At 41.9% G+C, this 12,683-nt stretch overlaps 1 protein-coding gene across 4 annotated transcripts in view; it reads right to left on the bottom strand.

Annotated features, from left to right (window-relative positions):
* The window catches only part of ep300a (E1A binding protein p300 a), a 32,742-nt gene extending 24,445 nt beyond the window's left edge, over positions 1–8,297 (bottom strand). For 2 of the 4 annotated variants that reach the window (XM_034707328.1, XM_034707330.1), the window contains exons 1-8: positions 7,652–8,203; positions 4,011–4,684; positions 2,824–3,003; positions 2,199–2,529; positions 1,407–1,520; positions 864–1,103; positions 334–439; positions 97–222 (exon numbers count right to left, since the gene is read on the bottom strand). In XM_034707328.1, coding sequence (XP_034563219.1) covers positions 97–222; positions 334–439; positions 864–1,103; positions 1,407–1,520; positions 2,199–2,529; positions 2,824–3,003; positions 4,011–4,684; positions 7,652–7,745 — 1,865 coding nt within the window. In that variant the 5' untranslated portion in view covers positions 7,746–8,203. Of the gene's footprint in view, positions 1–96; positions 223–333; positions 440–863; positions 1,104–1,400; positions 1,521–2,198; positions 2,530–2,823; positions 3,004–4,010; positions 4,685–7,651 lie in introns of all 4 variants that reach the window. The other 2 variants (XM_034707329.1, XM_034707327.1) reach the window with 2 other exon arrangements.
* Between the last annotated feature and the right edge of the window lie 4,386 nt (positions 8,298–12,683).

The following is a 12,683-nucleotide window of genomic DNA, read 5'->3' as shown; positions in this document are numbered from 1 at the left end:
CTTGATTGAAACAGAGTTGATGTTTTTTTCAACACATGACATGGATCCCAGTAACATCCAAACGAATGTAGCGCGAGTTTCCTCTTTGATACTTACAGTTTGTGCACCAAGTGGTTTCGTAAATCTTGCGTGATGTCCTCGTGCCAGCTTTTTCTCATGCCAGTGGCAGAGGGAGGACCTGCTGTGGGCATGGAGCCGAGTCCACTGGCATCATTCAGCAGACTGGAGGAGATACGAGGTACGATAAGACTGATTAGCTGAAAACCTCTGGCCTGGTCGGTGCGTCCAATGAAAGAATCTGCCTAATGAATGTTTTAATGTTTGCTGTCTTACCCTTGGGTGGTCACGTTGAGGTGCATCATGGTGTCCTGCAGCAGGTTGGCTTGTTGGCTTGCAGTTGTACTTCCCACACCTCCATTGACTCCCATAGGATTTGCACCTACAGATGGAAAGATATTGAAAGTTGAATATTTGTGCTCCCAAATAAATAAGTCATACTATTTCACTTTGCTTTTGGACATATATGCGGAAATGGATTCGAGCCACATGGCCTCAAAAGTTCACTTGAGATGCTGATCAGACTAAATCGATGGGGTTCCTCTATTGTCTAACCTGGGGCCCTTGCAAAGATACTCTTGATGGTCCTTAAAGTAACAAACCACAACTGACAGTCACATTTGGGACTAAAGCGATCTATCTAAAGCTTTACAAAATTATCTAATTAAAAGGATTTAAAATTACAAAAAAAAATGTTTCTTTTTTTACAATTCTTCTCTAGAAAAACAAGCTCTCACTGCTATCAGCGCAATCTTTCTGATAATACCATGGGAAGTGAGGATAATTGAGCATGCAGTCTAACTCACCTATCGGGTTCAGAGACCTCATGCCCGCCTGGCCCTGCAGGCCTTGGTTGGGCATGTTGGGCTGGGCAGTCTGAGCCTGGATCTGGTTGCCCTGGTAAGTGAGGCCTAGGGCTGCGTAGGCTCTTTCTATGGAGCTGGGGTCAATCTGGCTCGGCTGGTTGAGGTTGGGAGTACTTGGTTGGCCGCCAGGCACTGCTCCAAGGGAGCTGCCCAGACCTGCAGCAGCCCCACCAAGAAGAGCTGTGAGGAAATACAAAGCAGAGGAGATGGTAAATTATATATCTGATCTGCTCTGATGAAACAATTCAACACAGGGTTATGCAAAGCCTGTGACACAATATTTACACTAAGCACAGCTACAAGAATCACATTCACACTTAGTACACTTTGGATTACTTTTCCTCTACTCGTACTTTTAGGGCCTTAATCCAGCAATAACAACTACAATGTGTCAAACTGAAGCTGAGACAACAATAAAACTAGAGTATTTGAACAAAAAGAATGTGCAGGTATAGCGTTGTTTGGTCAGATACAGACACTCACACTGCGGGTTCCTCTTGTCCCCAGCATTCTTCAGCGGCAGGCAGACAGGGCAGTCATGTCGTGTGCAGTTCTTCCAATGGGAGATGATCTGCCTTGATGATGCACAGTGAGCCACTGAGGTTGAAAAAAAAGGGAAAGAAAGACAGGAGGAGTTGGGAAACACGGGGGAGGGAAAAGAGGCAGAAGAAGAAGAATGACACAAAGTTCAATCAGAGATGTCTTTTCTTTTTCTTCTTAAAAACGCTGCTGAATCAACAGGAACTTTTGTTCTGGTCAAAGGTGAGCGAATTAACGGACTGATGTTCATTAGTTTTTCAGTAGACTGGTGATAAACAAGGTAAACTTCCGTGCCTACAATAAGTCTTATATTGCTTTTACCTCCTGCACTGTTTGCCAAAGAGCTTTATTGTTGCATTGGGAGGCTTACGTTCAGCATTAAAAGTTAAGACAGCCAGTGTCATTAGTTTTGGTCAGAATATTGATCTCTTGATCAGTGTAAATACTGGACATCATCTGTCAGCATGCACAGTGACTCTCTGTTGAAGGTTCATCAAAGAAAGAACAGTGTGGTTTCAGAATGAACTTGGGGTGACCATGTCCATCAGAAGTTTTACTGTGTCAACATGTCAAACATCAATCAAGCAAATAAAGTAATGATAACAGCACTGTCACTATGTTTGTTGATTGTATCATGAAGTATAACTCATTAACAACATCACAATAATAAGCCTGTTTATAAAACATCATAGCTTTCTTCTGGTTGCAGGAGCATGCAGCATCTCTTCTACTCACCCTGACAGGATTTGCCAGCCTGGCAGTGAGTCATGTGGTTGAGGACGTTCTTCATAGTGCGGCAGTGGGGCAGGTTGCACTGGCGGACCTCACCGTTGGCCTGCTCCCGCCGCTGGCACTTGTGTGCATGGAGCAGGAGCACCAGTTGCTGCTGGATAAGCTTGCGCTTCTCAGGATCGGCTGTAGGCGGCGCTCCAGCAGCAGCAGACGCTGCGGAAACCTGGGCTCCAGGACCGACCAGACCTGCCTGAGCGTTAGGCACCATCCCCGGGGCCCCTCCCAAAGGTGGACCTGAGGGGCCGCCTACACCAGCTTGGGTCTGTTGGGAGCCCTGGAAGGTAGAGTGGGAGTCAATAAACAGCAGGGACATGGGAGAGACAGAACAGAACAGTAAGGTAGGTAGAAGGTTTCAGGAAGTAGAGAGGGCAGGAATAAAGAAGTTGGTGTTCACAAATAGAGGAAAGGGAGGTGATGACAGTATCAGTGAATTTTAAAAAGTTGTTCAGTGGGAGAAAAGGGAGGTGAGAGACGAGGAAATCATTCTGAGCAGTAGACCTCTTAAAGAATAACATCAGAACTCATTTTTGCTTGTGTTACACAACAACGTTTTCGATGGCTTCCCTACCATGGCGGCCATTCCTTGCATGGGCTGGTTCTTCTTGTCCACATTGAACTGGGCCAGACTGTTTGCCATAGGACCTTTGTTCTGGAGCTGAGGGCCCAGCCCCGCGCCTCCCAGACCTTGATTCCCCTGCCCAGCGTACGGACCTCCGAAAGGCCCCCCTGGGTTCCCCATCATCCCCATCTTGGAAGGGAAAAAAAGGAAGATGATAGACAGAGAGAGGTTAGAAGGAAAGAAGAGAATAAAAAGCATTTGATGATGATGAGGAAGGATACATCAAACAAACTAGCACCCACCCACATTATACTTCATCCTGAGGTATTGCATTAGAGGAGTGAATATGACGGAGTTTTGTGATACAACATTTTGCAACATGATCCTCTGCTTTCACTCTAAGACCTCAGATCTCAGCTCTTTAACAAACATGACCTGTTGATGATCCACGCGACTGCAATGCCAACCCAGCCAAAGATGAAGGAGGTTTCAATTCTCACAGAGCATTTGATCATCTGTTTTACAAACTGCATTTTCTGGTGCTCAGCAGCACACACAGGAGGAAGAGTTTGACTTCTACATTACAGCATGGAGACATATGTGATCTAATCATCAAAACATTTATAAAAACACATTTTACACATGTTTTTTACTGGACACTCGTTCCTCCACTCCCTACAGGTTGAACTTTCCTTTTAGCCGCTGATCTATCACTCACCAACACCTTTAATCTTCTCTTTACTCCTTCAGCTGCCTTCAAAACCTGGGTTGCATTTTGCTTTAACAGCTTTCTATACGTAACACAGACCCCGTCTCACTGCTCGTGATCTCTATGGCTGAATCAAACATCAGTGTCTCAACACCACATTCATTCGACAGCGGCAGCAGCTTGCCATTGCAACATTTTTACTGTCACTCCTGAGGGACTGTCAATCACACAAGCAGAGCAGTTTTCTGCCACTTTAACTCAGAGCATAAGCCCACTGTACATCCGTCATGACTGTTGAAATACATAGACTGCCATGGAGTCAAAGCAACACTTTGTGCTTGAATTAAGGTAAAAACATACATTTCTGATTTTATTTGAAATTCAAGATTTTTTTTTCAACCAATGCATTGATTACGATCTCATTGAAGGAAATAATTTTAGAAAAACAACAATAATTCAAAATGTCTGTTATTGAAAGGGCCCTTACCTTGTTCAAAGCTCCAGGTTGCTGGCCTCTCATTCCTGCCTGACCCCCAGCTCCCTGTTGCTGCAGGGTCTCAGCCAACAGGTTAGTGTTGCCACCCATCCCTTGATTCCCGAAGCCCATCCTGGGGGAGCCATTCATCACCTGACTGCCCATCATGCCCGGCTGCTGCTGTCCGTTATTGCCTTTCTGCTGCGCTCCCATCATAGCTCTGTTCATGCCACCCATCATTGTAGCATTCTGCTGCATCATGTTGGCCTGCTGCTGCGGGGAGAGGTGCTGCTGCTGCCCCTGGCCCATCATCTGTGGAGGCCCCTGACCAGGGGACGCCTTCATGTTCGCCAAGTGCTGCCCCATCGCACTGGGACCTCCTGGGCTGCCCATGGCTCCTTGGTGCCCTTGTTGGGTCGAGGATGGTCCTCCTGAGCGCAAGAGCTCAGACAGCTGTTTGTGCTTGGCCACAGCATCCTGACCTCCACCGGGACCCCCTCCGGGTCCAAGACCAAGACCCATTCCTCCTGGCCCTCCACTACCTCCACCAGGACCAAGCCCTACAGGTCCTCCTCCCAGTGTGGTGTGCAACTGGCTGAGGTCTCCGCCGTTGACAAGGCCTGGCTCATTGGAGCTGATGAGCTCGTCCGGGAGATCGTGCTCCAGGTCGAACAGAGAGCCGAAATCTAAAATGGACAAGAATTGCAAAGTTGAAGAGGGGAGAGACAATGAGACGGAGAAGAAATCGGGGAAAGTTTGAGGAGGACAAACAGGGTAACAGCCATGTTAAGCTGGTATAAGCTTTCATTTTTCAGCATGGTTGAGTTAAAATGCACACTGACATTAAATGTGATAAAAGACGTGGAGGGGCCTATGACCAATTTCCTCCCATAACAAGCACAACATGACCAATCCAGAAGAACTTAACTGAGCGTGTGTATGACAATTCCTTCAAAAACATATATACACACACACAGGGGCCAGCGCTCACTGAGAATAACTGGCTAGTAAAGTGACACAGTACATCGATATGGCAGGTTAGTACGGACAAGGTGACAAATTGACTATTTCAGAGAAGCAACAGCACAAAATGGAGCTAAATCAGAGGATCCCCCCACTGACTGTCAGTCTGTGTCTGCTGGGATCAACTGCGAGCAGCTCAGGTAATTAGAAAACATCATGTAGCTCTAAAATGGACATCAAAATCAGCACACATACGCTCACCGCCACGTTTCCTAAATGAACAGAAACTTACTTACTCCTCATTTTTCATGTCCCATTAATCTAAGTTCTTCTCAACACTGTGCTGTTGTAGATATTGTGTAACTCCCCTAACTAACATCTTTACGTGTTTTAGTTGGTGTCACTTTTCAAGTTGCAATACATAAAATCACCTCATTAAATACACAATAAATACACCCGTTGCTTCTGGAACTACGGAGGCGACCGGGCCTTTGCAGTCATAGCACCGTCACTCTGGAATGACCTGCCGGAGGAGATCAGGCAAGCCACATCCTTGTCCTCTTTTAAAAACACACTCTTTGAAATGTGCTTTTACTTCTTAACTCAACACCAACTTTTTTATTTCTGCAAGGTTTTTATTATTGTCTTTTACTCAACTCATTTTAGTTCTCTTAAATCATTGTCATGTGCTTTTGAGTTTTTTTCTCTCGCTGCGTCTTTCACTTTGTAAACCTGTTTTTAAAAGGTGCTATAGAAATAAATGTATTATTATTATTATTATTATTATTATTATTGTTATCATTATTATTACAGACTGAATGCTTTACAATTCTGATAACAGCCCAAGATTTGTGTGCTATTAAGACCACAATGTGAGTTTGCATCAGCTCAATGCTGTTGTAAAACTCACATTGGTGTCTTAATAGCAGAATAAGTTCAAACATTGTGTGATATGTTGAGTACTTGATCTGCACCTCCAACCTTACATTAGCAATCCATGAAAATAAACAAAATGGAGTGATATGCAACAAGCATTATTCCAGTGCAATATCTCAACAACCACATGCAATATTGTAATTTATTCTCCGACATATTTTATCATTATAAAAATGTGCACTCTGGCTTAGGTTAATTCATTCATTTATGTCTTAAAAGTACTTCTAAACCTTTTTTTGTACAGATAGTGTTTTTATTTTAGAATTTTTAAAGTTTAGTTTTTAGGTTTATATTTATTGTCCTTAATGTCTTGTTCAATGATCAATAAATCTTTATTTGTATAGCGCCAAATCACAACAAATGTTATCTCAAGACGCTTTTACAAACAAAGGAGGTCTACACCACTCTATGTCAAATTATGAACAGAGACCCAACATCAAGACAGGGTAAGACTCAGTCTTACCCCAGCTTAATCCACCATGAGCATTGCACATAGCAATATTTAGCTAGAACTTTACAGTGGCAAGGAAAAACTTCCTTTTAACAGGCAGAAACCTCAGGCAGAACCAGACTCATGTTAGACAGGCATCTGCCTCGACCTAGTTGGGTCTTGAAATCATCAATTGTTGTGTCCTGACAGTCTTGTTGTTGAGTGTTCCATTCACCACATCAAATTCCTTGTGTGTGGAGGCTCACTTAGCAATAAAGTTTTTGAATCTCGATTGATTCTTGATTATTCTCAAAGTGCTGGTGGACGGTGCAAGCACAAGACACAAGTCACCTGCGAGAACTCACACCAACACTCCACGGTGCATGGTCTCTGCATGGTCTGCATGGCAGTGTCACGACAGTCTAAAGACATGGTGCATGTGAGAGAAATACATTCTAGGTAATTTCCTTGACAGCAGCGCACTGAAGCTCGTCATGAAAGGCAAAGTGAATGTCTGCATGACTTTAGCGTGAGGAGGTCCCAGTCCAGAGATCCTGACAGACATAGTGAGAGGTTAGCCTAACATGCAGCTGTTCATGTATAAAACACATTTTGGAGCTGTTCGTGGTGAAATCCGAGTGAATGCTTCGTGCATGGAGTAGTATGTGCTTGCCAATTTCACTTCATATCGCAGTGGCTGGTCATGGCGCTGTCCATGCTCCTCAGGTTTGTTCGCAGGCCACTATTACAGCTGCTGTCACACGCCATCCACAAAAACACACCGACAAACAGCCGGACCCATGGGCCTAATTTTAGTCTTTCTCTCCCAGCATTGACAACCTCTGCTTTCCTTAAGGTTTCACTATCACAGGTAGCTAATGTAGTTGGGAATGAGAGTTCTGATGGGGCAACATAACAGATTGTTTGAGACGTCTGAAAACTCAGATCACAGAATACAGACAGCTGGAGCAGACTGTCAGTGTGACACAGCTGGACGACACAGACAACTTTATTACAAGTTGGTTTGGCAGAGAGCTTATTGTCAGTAGCCATTAGACACGGGACCTGGTCTGTGGAGGACCCGCATTCAGTCAGCTAGCTTAGCATGAGGAGCTAACAGAGCTACCTCCGGCTAAAATGGCTGTTAGCATGTTAGCTCGCTGGGGGAGCTCGTCTTCACTACCAAGCTAACATTAGCAAGCTACGACAAAAACAGAGCAGTAATCACGCCTTTTCCTCATCGTTTAAGTGGACACAAGCCGCTGAAAATCAATAAATCAAACACATAACAATATAAGAGATGATATCATGGAACAATACTCACCATTTCCATCGCTGGCGGAGGCGGAAAGTGCCGGAGAGGAGAGTTTAGGCCTCTTGGCTGAAGGCGGGCCAGAGTCCAGAACGTTCTCGGCCATATTTTTTCGAAATAAAAATATATAAAGTATCCACAATTGCAGACGTTTTCACGCCCTTAGAAGCTCATTCCGTTTCGTTTCCAATATTGCGACTTTTCCCCCTCCTTTTGGGGGACTAAGAGGGGGAAAGTCCCGTGTACAAATTACTCCTCTTTCCCTGGGTTCGCCTCTCGATTTCAGCCTCGGCGTATATCAATCCCCCTCCCTCCCTCGGCGGATTTTTTGTTCTTTATAAATTTCTGCCAGCGGAGGAGGAGGGGGTCGGTGAAAGTACAGAGGGAGACACACGCAGCGGCTTCCCTCTAAACTTACACAGCCTCTTCGGATGTATATACACTGTCCCCGGGTCTGTCTTCCATGCTTGCATCCGTCATTTCAGCCTCCTTTCCAGCAGCGGAGTCTGGATGGAGATAATGTCGGGCAGAACAGGCTTGTTTGCCTGCGAAGTGATGGTGGTGCTGCTGGTGGCAGCGGGTAAGGATGAGGGGATGCAAATAAAAAAATAATAAAGCTGACAAATGTGCAGCCGTAATGGTCGATGAAGTAGAATGCTTATTCACTGGGCTGTTTAAAATGAACGAAATAAAAAAACGGATTCACGGTGAGCTTATCTCTGAAACAACCTGAAGTCACATCTGCTTTTAATGGGATTTAGTTGAAAAGATTACACTTGGGTTATGCTAAACAGCTGTTTTAAATGCACGAAGCCTCTTCTCATTGCCAGCAAAGTTTTGCAGCTGTTACTTTTTAAAGTCAAATATTTTTTTATCAGCTTCAAGTTTCAGCAGACCAAGGGGGATCCACATACACTGAAAACTTTGTGCACAACTGGAAAGATATGGTAGAAGTTATTCCTCAGTAATTGACATTCACTAAATTAAAGACTGGATCCTGTCATCCTTATTTTGATTTGTTTGCTTTCTCACTGGCATGGCTCCATGCATACATTTGTAAATCCTCGATTATACAGCACAGAAAAATGCAATTTCCTCAGCCTGTTCTTCTGTTTACTTTGCATGATGGATCCCTCAGTAAAAACATCTTCTGGTCTTATTTTGCACCAAAATAGTCACCAACCTTTACTTTGCCACTTAATGTTGAGGTTTTAATCCAGTGTTAAAATTTACATTTGCAAAAGAAGTCCTTGTTTCATTTTGAACTTCACAAATAAGTCACTTTATTAAAATGTAAGGGTTCTGACTGCCATGCAATGACTTGGGTCGGAAAACTATTTTGTTACTTCAACCTACACCTACAGCAGCCACAGAGCTGGTACTGCACGGCTCAATATGGGTGTAGGCCTAACCGCTCCAAAGCAGTTCATCTTCTTTTTATCACACTGGTTACTCTCAACTCTTCAACCCTGAGTGTTCTCAGTATTTCCTAAAGTCAGTAGCTCAGAAGTTGGACAAAAAAGTCTGTACAGCAGTATGAAAGTGTGTTAGTTCTTCCCTTATTTTACTCCTTGTGCTTACATTCAGTAAAAGAGTTCCAGCTGATCTGTCATTTTTAATTTCTGCACCATTACATCAATTCAAATGTGCATTTTTTATACAGCATGATGTATTCTACGGTTCAGAATAAAGTTCTGTGAATCTTAAATGTGTTTGACTACATGAAAAACTTTATAGATATGATGACTTTACTGCTGAATATGCACAATAAACAGCAGGGGTTGCAAACTCTCTGAGAACTACCTGTTTGATTCAGGCTTTTTCAAACTCGCACTGCATTCATTTTAGTTTTCAAATATACACTGCAAGTGTTCATTTATCATGCAGATGATGTTTAAAGGTGAACTTAATGGAAAGTAAAATGCATTCAAAAGAAAATGCTCTCTTATTGAACAGTTCTGCTGTCATAGAAAAGAAGATGTTTTTATCAAGTCTATAGATTGTCTAGAAAACATAGTCAGGTGGGGTTTTTTGTCCAAGCTGGTGAAAAAGTAGCCAAAATGTTCAACTGAATTAGAAGTCTATTTCGTTTTCTCATCGTAAAATCTCACGTGCATCATAAAATGTTATGTACCACAATGCAGCAGGTCAATTGTGTTGTTGTGCTTGTGCATTATGATGAAAAATTAGATGCATCACAAAAGTTTTATGAGTGCTTCATTAAAAATGTATTATTATATAGTAACCACACCAATTAATGTTAGCAGTTGTGGGAAGGCCCATCAGTGCATACATTATGGGAATCAAACTCTGGTGATGTGGTCTCATACCCAGTCAGAGAAGTTCATCAAGCCATGGCTGGATTAACCCACTAGGGGGCCACAGGGCAAATATCTCCTCTGCTCCAAATCTACCAGCATTAGTGGGTGGCAAGGGAAATTACCGCTGTAATCACTGAACAGGCTCTATAAACACGTTTCTGAAGATAAAATAATAGCTACTCAAACAGTGTCAGGTTATTTGACTAAATTTAATGATTGCAGGATTGAGGGTCTCAATCATTCATGGCCTTTATTATGGTCCCTACATTTTCAGTTACAAAAAATAAATGTGGAAACATATCGTGTTTGCATATTTTACCTTACTCAATTTCAACCTGGACTTGAACTGAGGGTCCACACATGTTAAAAGGGCAAAAAGTTGAGGTTATGACATCTTCAACCACATAACAGAGTGTATGGAGTCCCCGAAGTGACAAAATTCACTGAGGGCATGTCTGACGATTCTGCAATGAGATAAAACTAGAAAGAAATAAATAAAACTGAAGAAGAAGAAAGAAAAAGAAGACCATGTATTTGATGCACCAGCTCTGTTGTAATAACATTACCATGTAGTCTGAGTGCCACTAAAAGGCTGCAGTAAGTGGCCTTTATTTACCGTGGAAAACTAATGAAAAGACACATTTTGATCATGAAGTAATACAAATGACAGACATAGGGAGGTATAAAGGGAGGTGGTGTTTATCTAGATTAAATTTGCATATTCCAAAAACATACACATGTTTTTTCATCATAATCTAAGCCATCCATTCAGACACTTCCAGTGTCTCATGTTGCACCTTGTAAGCACAGACATCACTGCCTGTTTACCTGTCAATACTTCATTCTTGCAAATGGCAGTAAATCACATTACTTGCATTTGCAGTGCATTCCCTACGCATTGATTGTGTATGTATTGTATGTACATGTGCATGCATTTTCCTGTTAGACAAATTGATCTGGAAAGAGTATTTGAAAGGGTTTTTGACTTATATTGATATAAATAACATGAAATTAAAGAAAGTAAAAAGATTTAATGATATAATTGGATTAATTTAACCTGAAATACTTGTATCATCAGCCCAGTTCCTTGTTTACACATAAATATACAGAAATATGTTCAAAGTCAGATTTTTATTTGCCTCTAAAAAGTTCATTTCTCAGCTCACTGTCAGAAACGTTTCTCCTTTGACAAAATGCTGACATAAACGCGCATTAACTAGTATGAGGGCATTAAATTTGATGTAGCTGTTGTCAGGTGATGCTCTCATTCATAGTTATATCTGTTTAGAAATTCAGGAGGAATGGGCAATTTGAAATGTACGTTTGGAATTTACTTTAAAAACAGTAAGAGTAGCTTTTATTTGACTGGTGTGTTTACATAAAACATGGGATTTGACTGTTTTTCTTGTTCTCAGTGCACAGACACATAAAATAAACAATTGCTTACAACAGGACAGGACGTTCAAGGTAAGTACGATGATAGTATTAGGAGTACTAAACAGCAAAGCACATTAAACTATTTACAGATATTAATGCATATCATAGAGTAATTTCATATGAAGTATATTTTTATTTATAAAAAAAAGAAGTTGTTTCATCAGTATTTTATTGCTCTCAGTTTACGCTATATAAATGGTATTAATTGAAACAGAAATTAAGATAGAAATGGACATTAAATCAGATGTTGAAACTGAAAAATGTGTTCTACGAAAAATATAAGTTTATTCTAAATTTGATCCCAACAGCACATTTCAGAACAGTTGGGATAGGGGCGTGTTTACCATTGTGTTGCATCACCTCATCTTTTAACAGTCGGAAAACATTCTGGGAACTGAGAACATCAGTGTATGTAGTTTGGAAAGTGGAAAGTTTTGGCATTCTTGCCTGATATAGGATTTCAGCCGTGCACAGGTCGGGTCTCCTTTGTTGTATTTTTTGTGTCGAGACACGCCAAATGTTTCTAAAGGGGGCAGGTTGGGACTACAGGCAGGCCAGGTTAGCACCCAGACTCTTCTACTACAGGGCCATCTGTTGTAATATGTGCATATGTCTTGTTGTATTATGTAAGGTCTTCCATGTAAAAGTCATTGTCTGGATGGCAGCATATGTTGCTGCAAAAATCTGTATATATTGTTTGGCATTGATATAGTGTTTTCCAGAGGTGAGTGCTACCCATGTCATGGACATTTATGCATTCCCATACCATCACAGATGCTGGCTTTTGAACTGTGCCCTGATTACAAGCTGGGTGTTCTCTCCCCTCTTTAGAGCAGAGGATGTTCCGTCCATGATTTCCAAAAAGAATGTCTAATTTCGATTTGTCAGACCACAGGACAATTTTCCACTTTACCTGAGACCATCTTAAATGGATCTTATCCAAGAGAAGTCACCAGCGCTTTTGGATCATGTTTTTATATGATTTCCTTTTTAACTTAGACAGTTTTAACCTGCATTTGTGGATACAGAGACAAACTGTGTTCCCAGACAATGGATTTAAGTTGTGATTTTTAGCCCATGCAGTGATTTCCACTACAGAGTCATGCATGATTTCCACAGCCATCCAGTATTAAGTTATTCACTTTGCCAATTTTGTAAATATATTTCAACAGTTTTTCTGAATCTTTTAATGATATTATGAACTGTAGATGATGAAATTATTTACAATTTTACACTGAGAAACATTATTCTGCAATGTTCAACTATATTCTCACCCACCCTCTAAC

This window comes from Notolabrus celidotus, chromosome 18 (assembly GCF_009762535.1).
Source record: "Notolabrus celidotus isolate fNotCel1 chromosome 18, fNotCel1.pri, whole genome shotgun sequence".
NCBI classification, from domain to species: Eukaryota; Metazoa; Chordata; class Actinopteri; order Labriformes; family Labridae; genus Notolabrus; species Notolabrus celidotus.
Note: the sequence above shows the minus strand (reverse complement) of the source record. Positions and strands in the feature narration are given on the sequence as shown.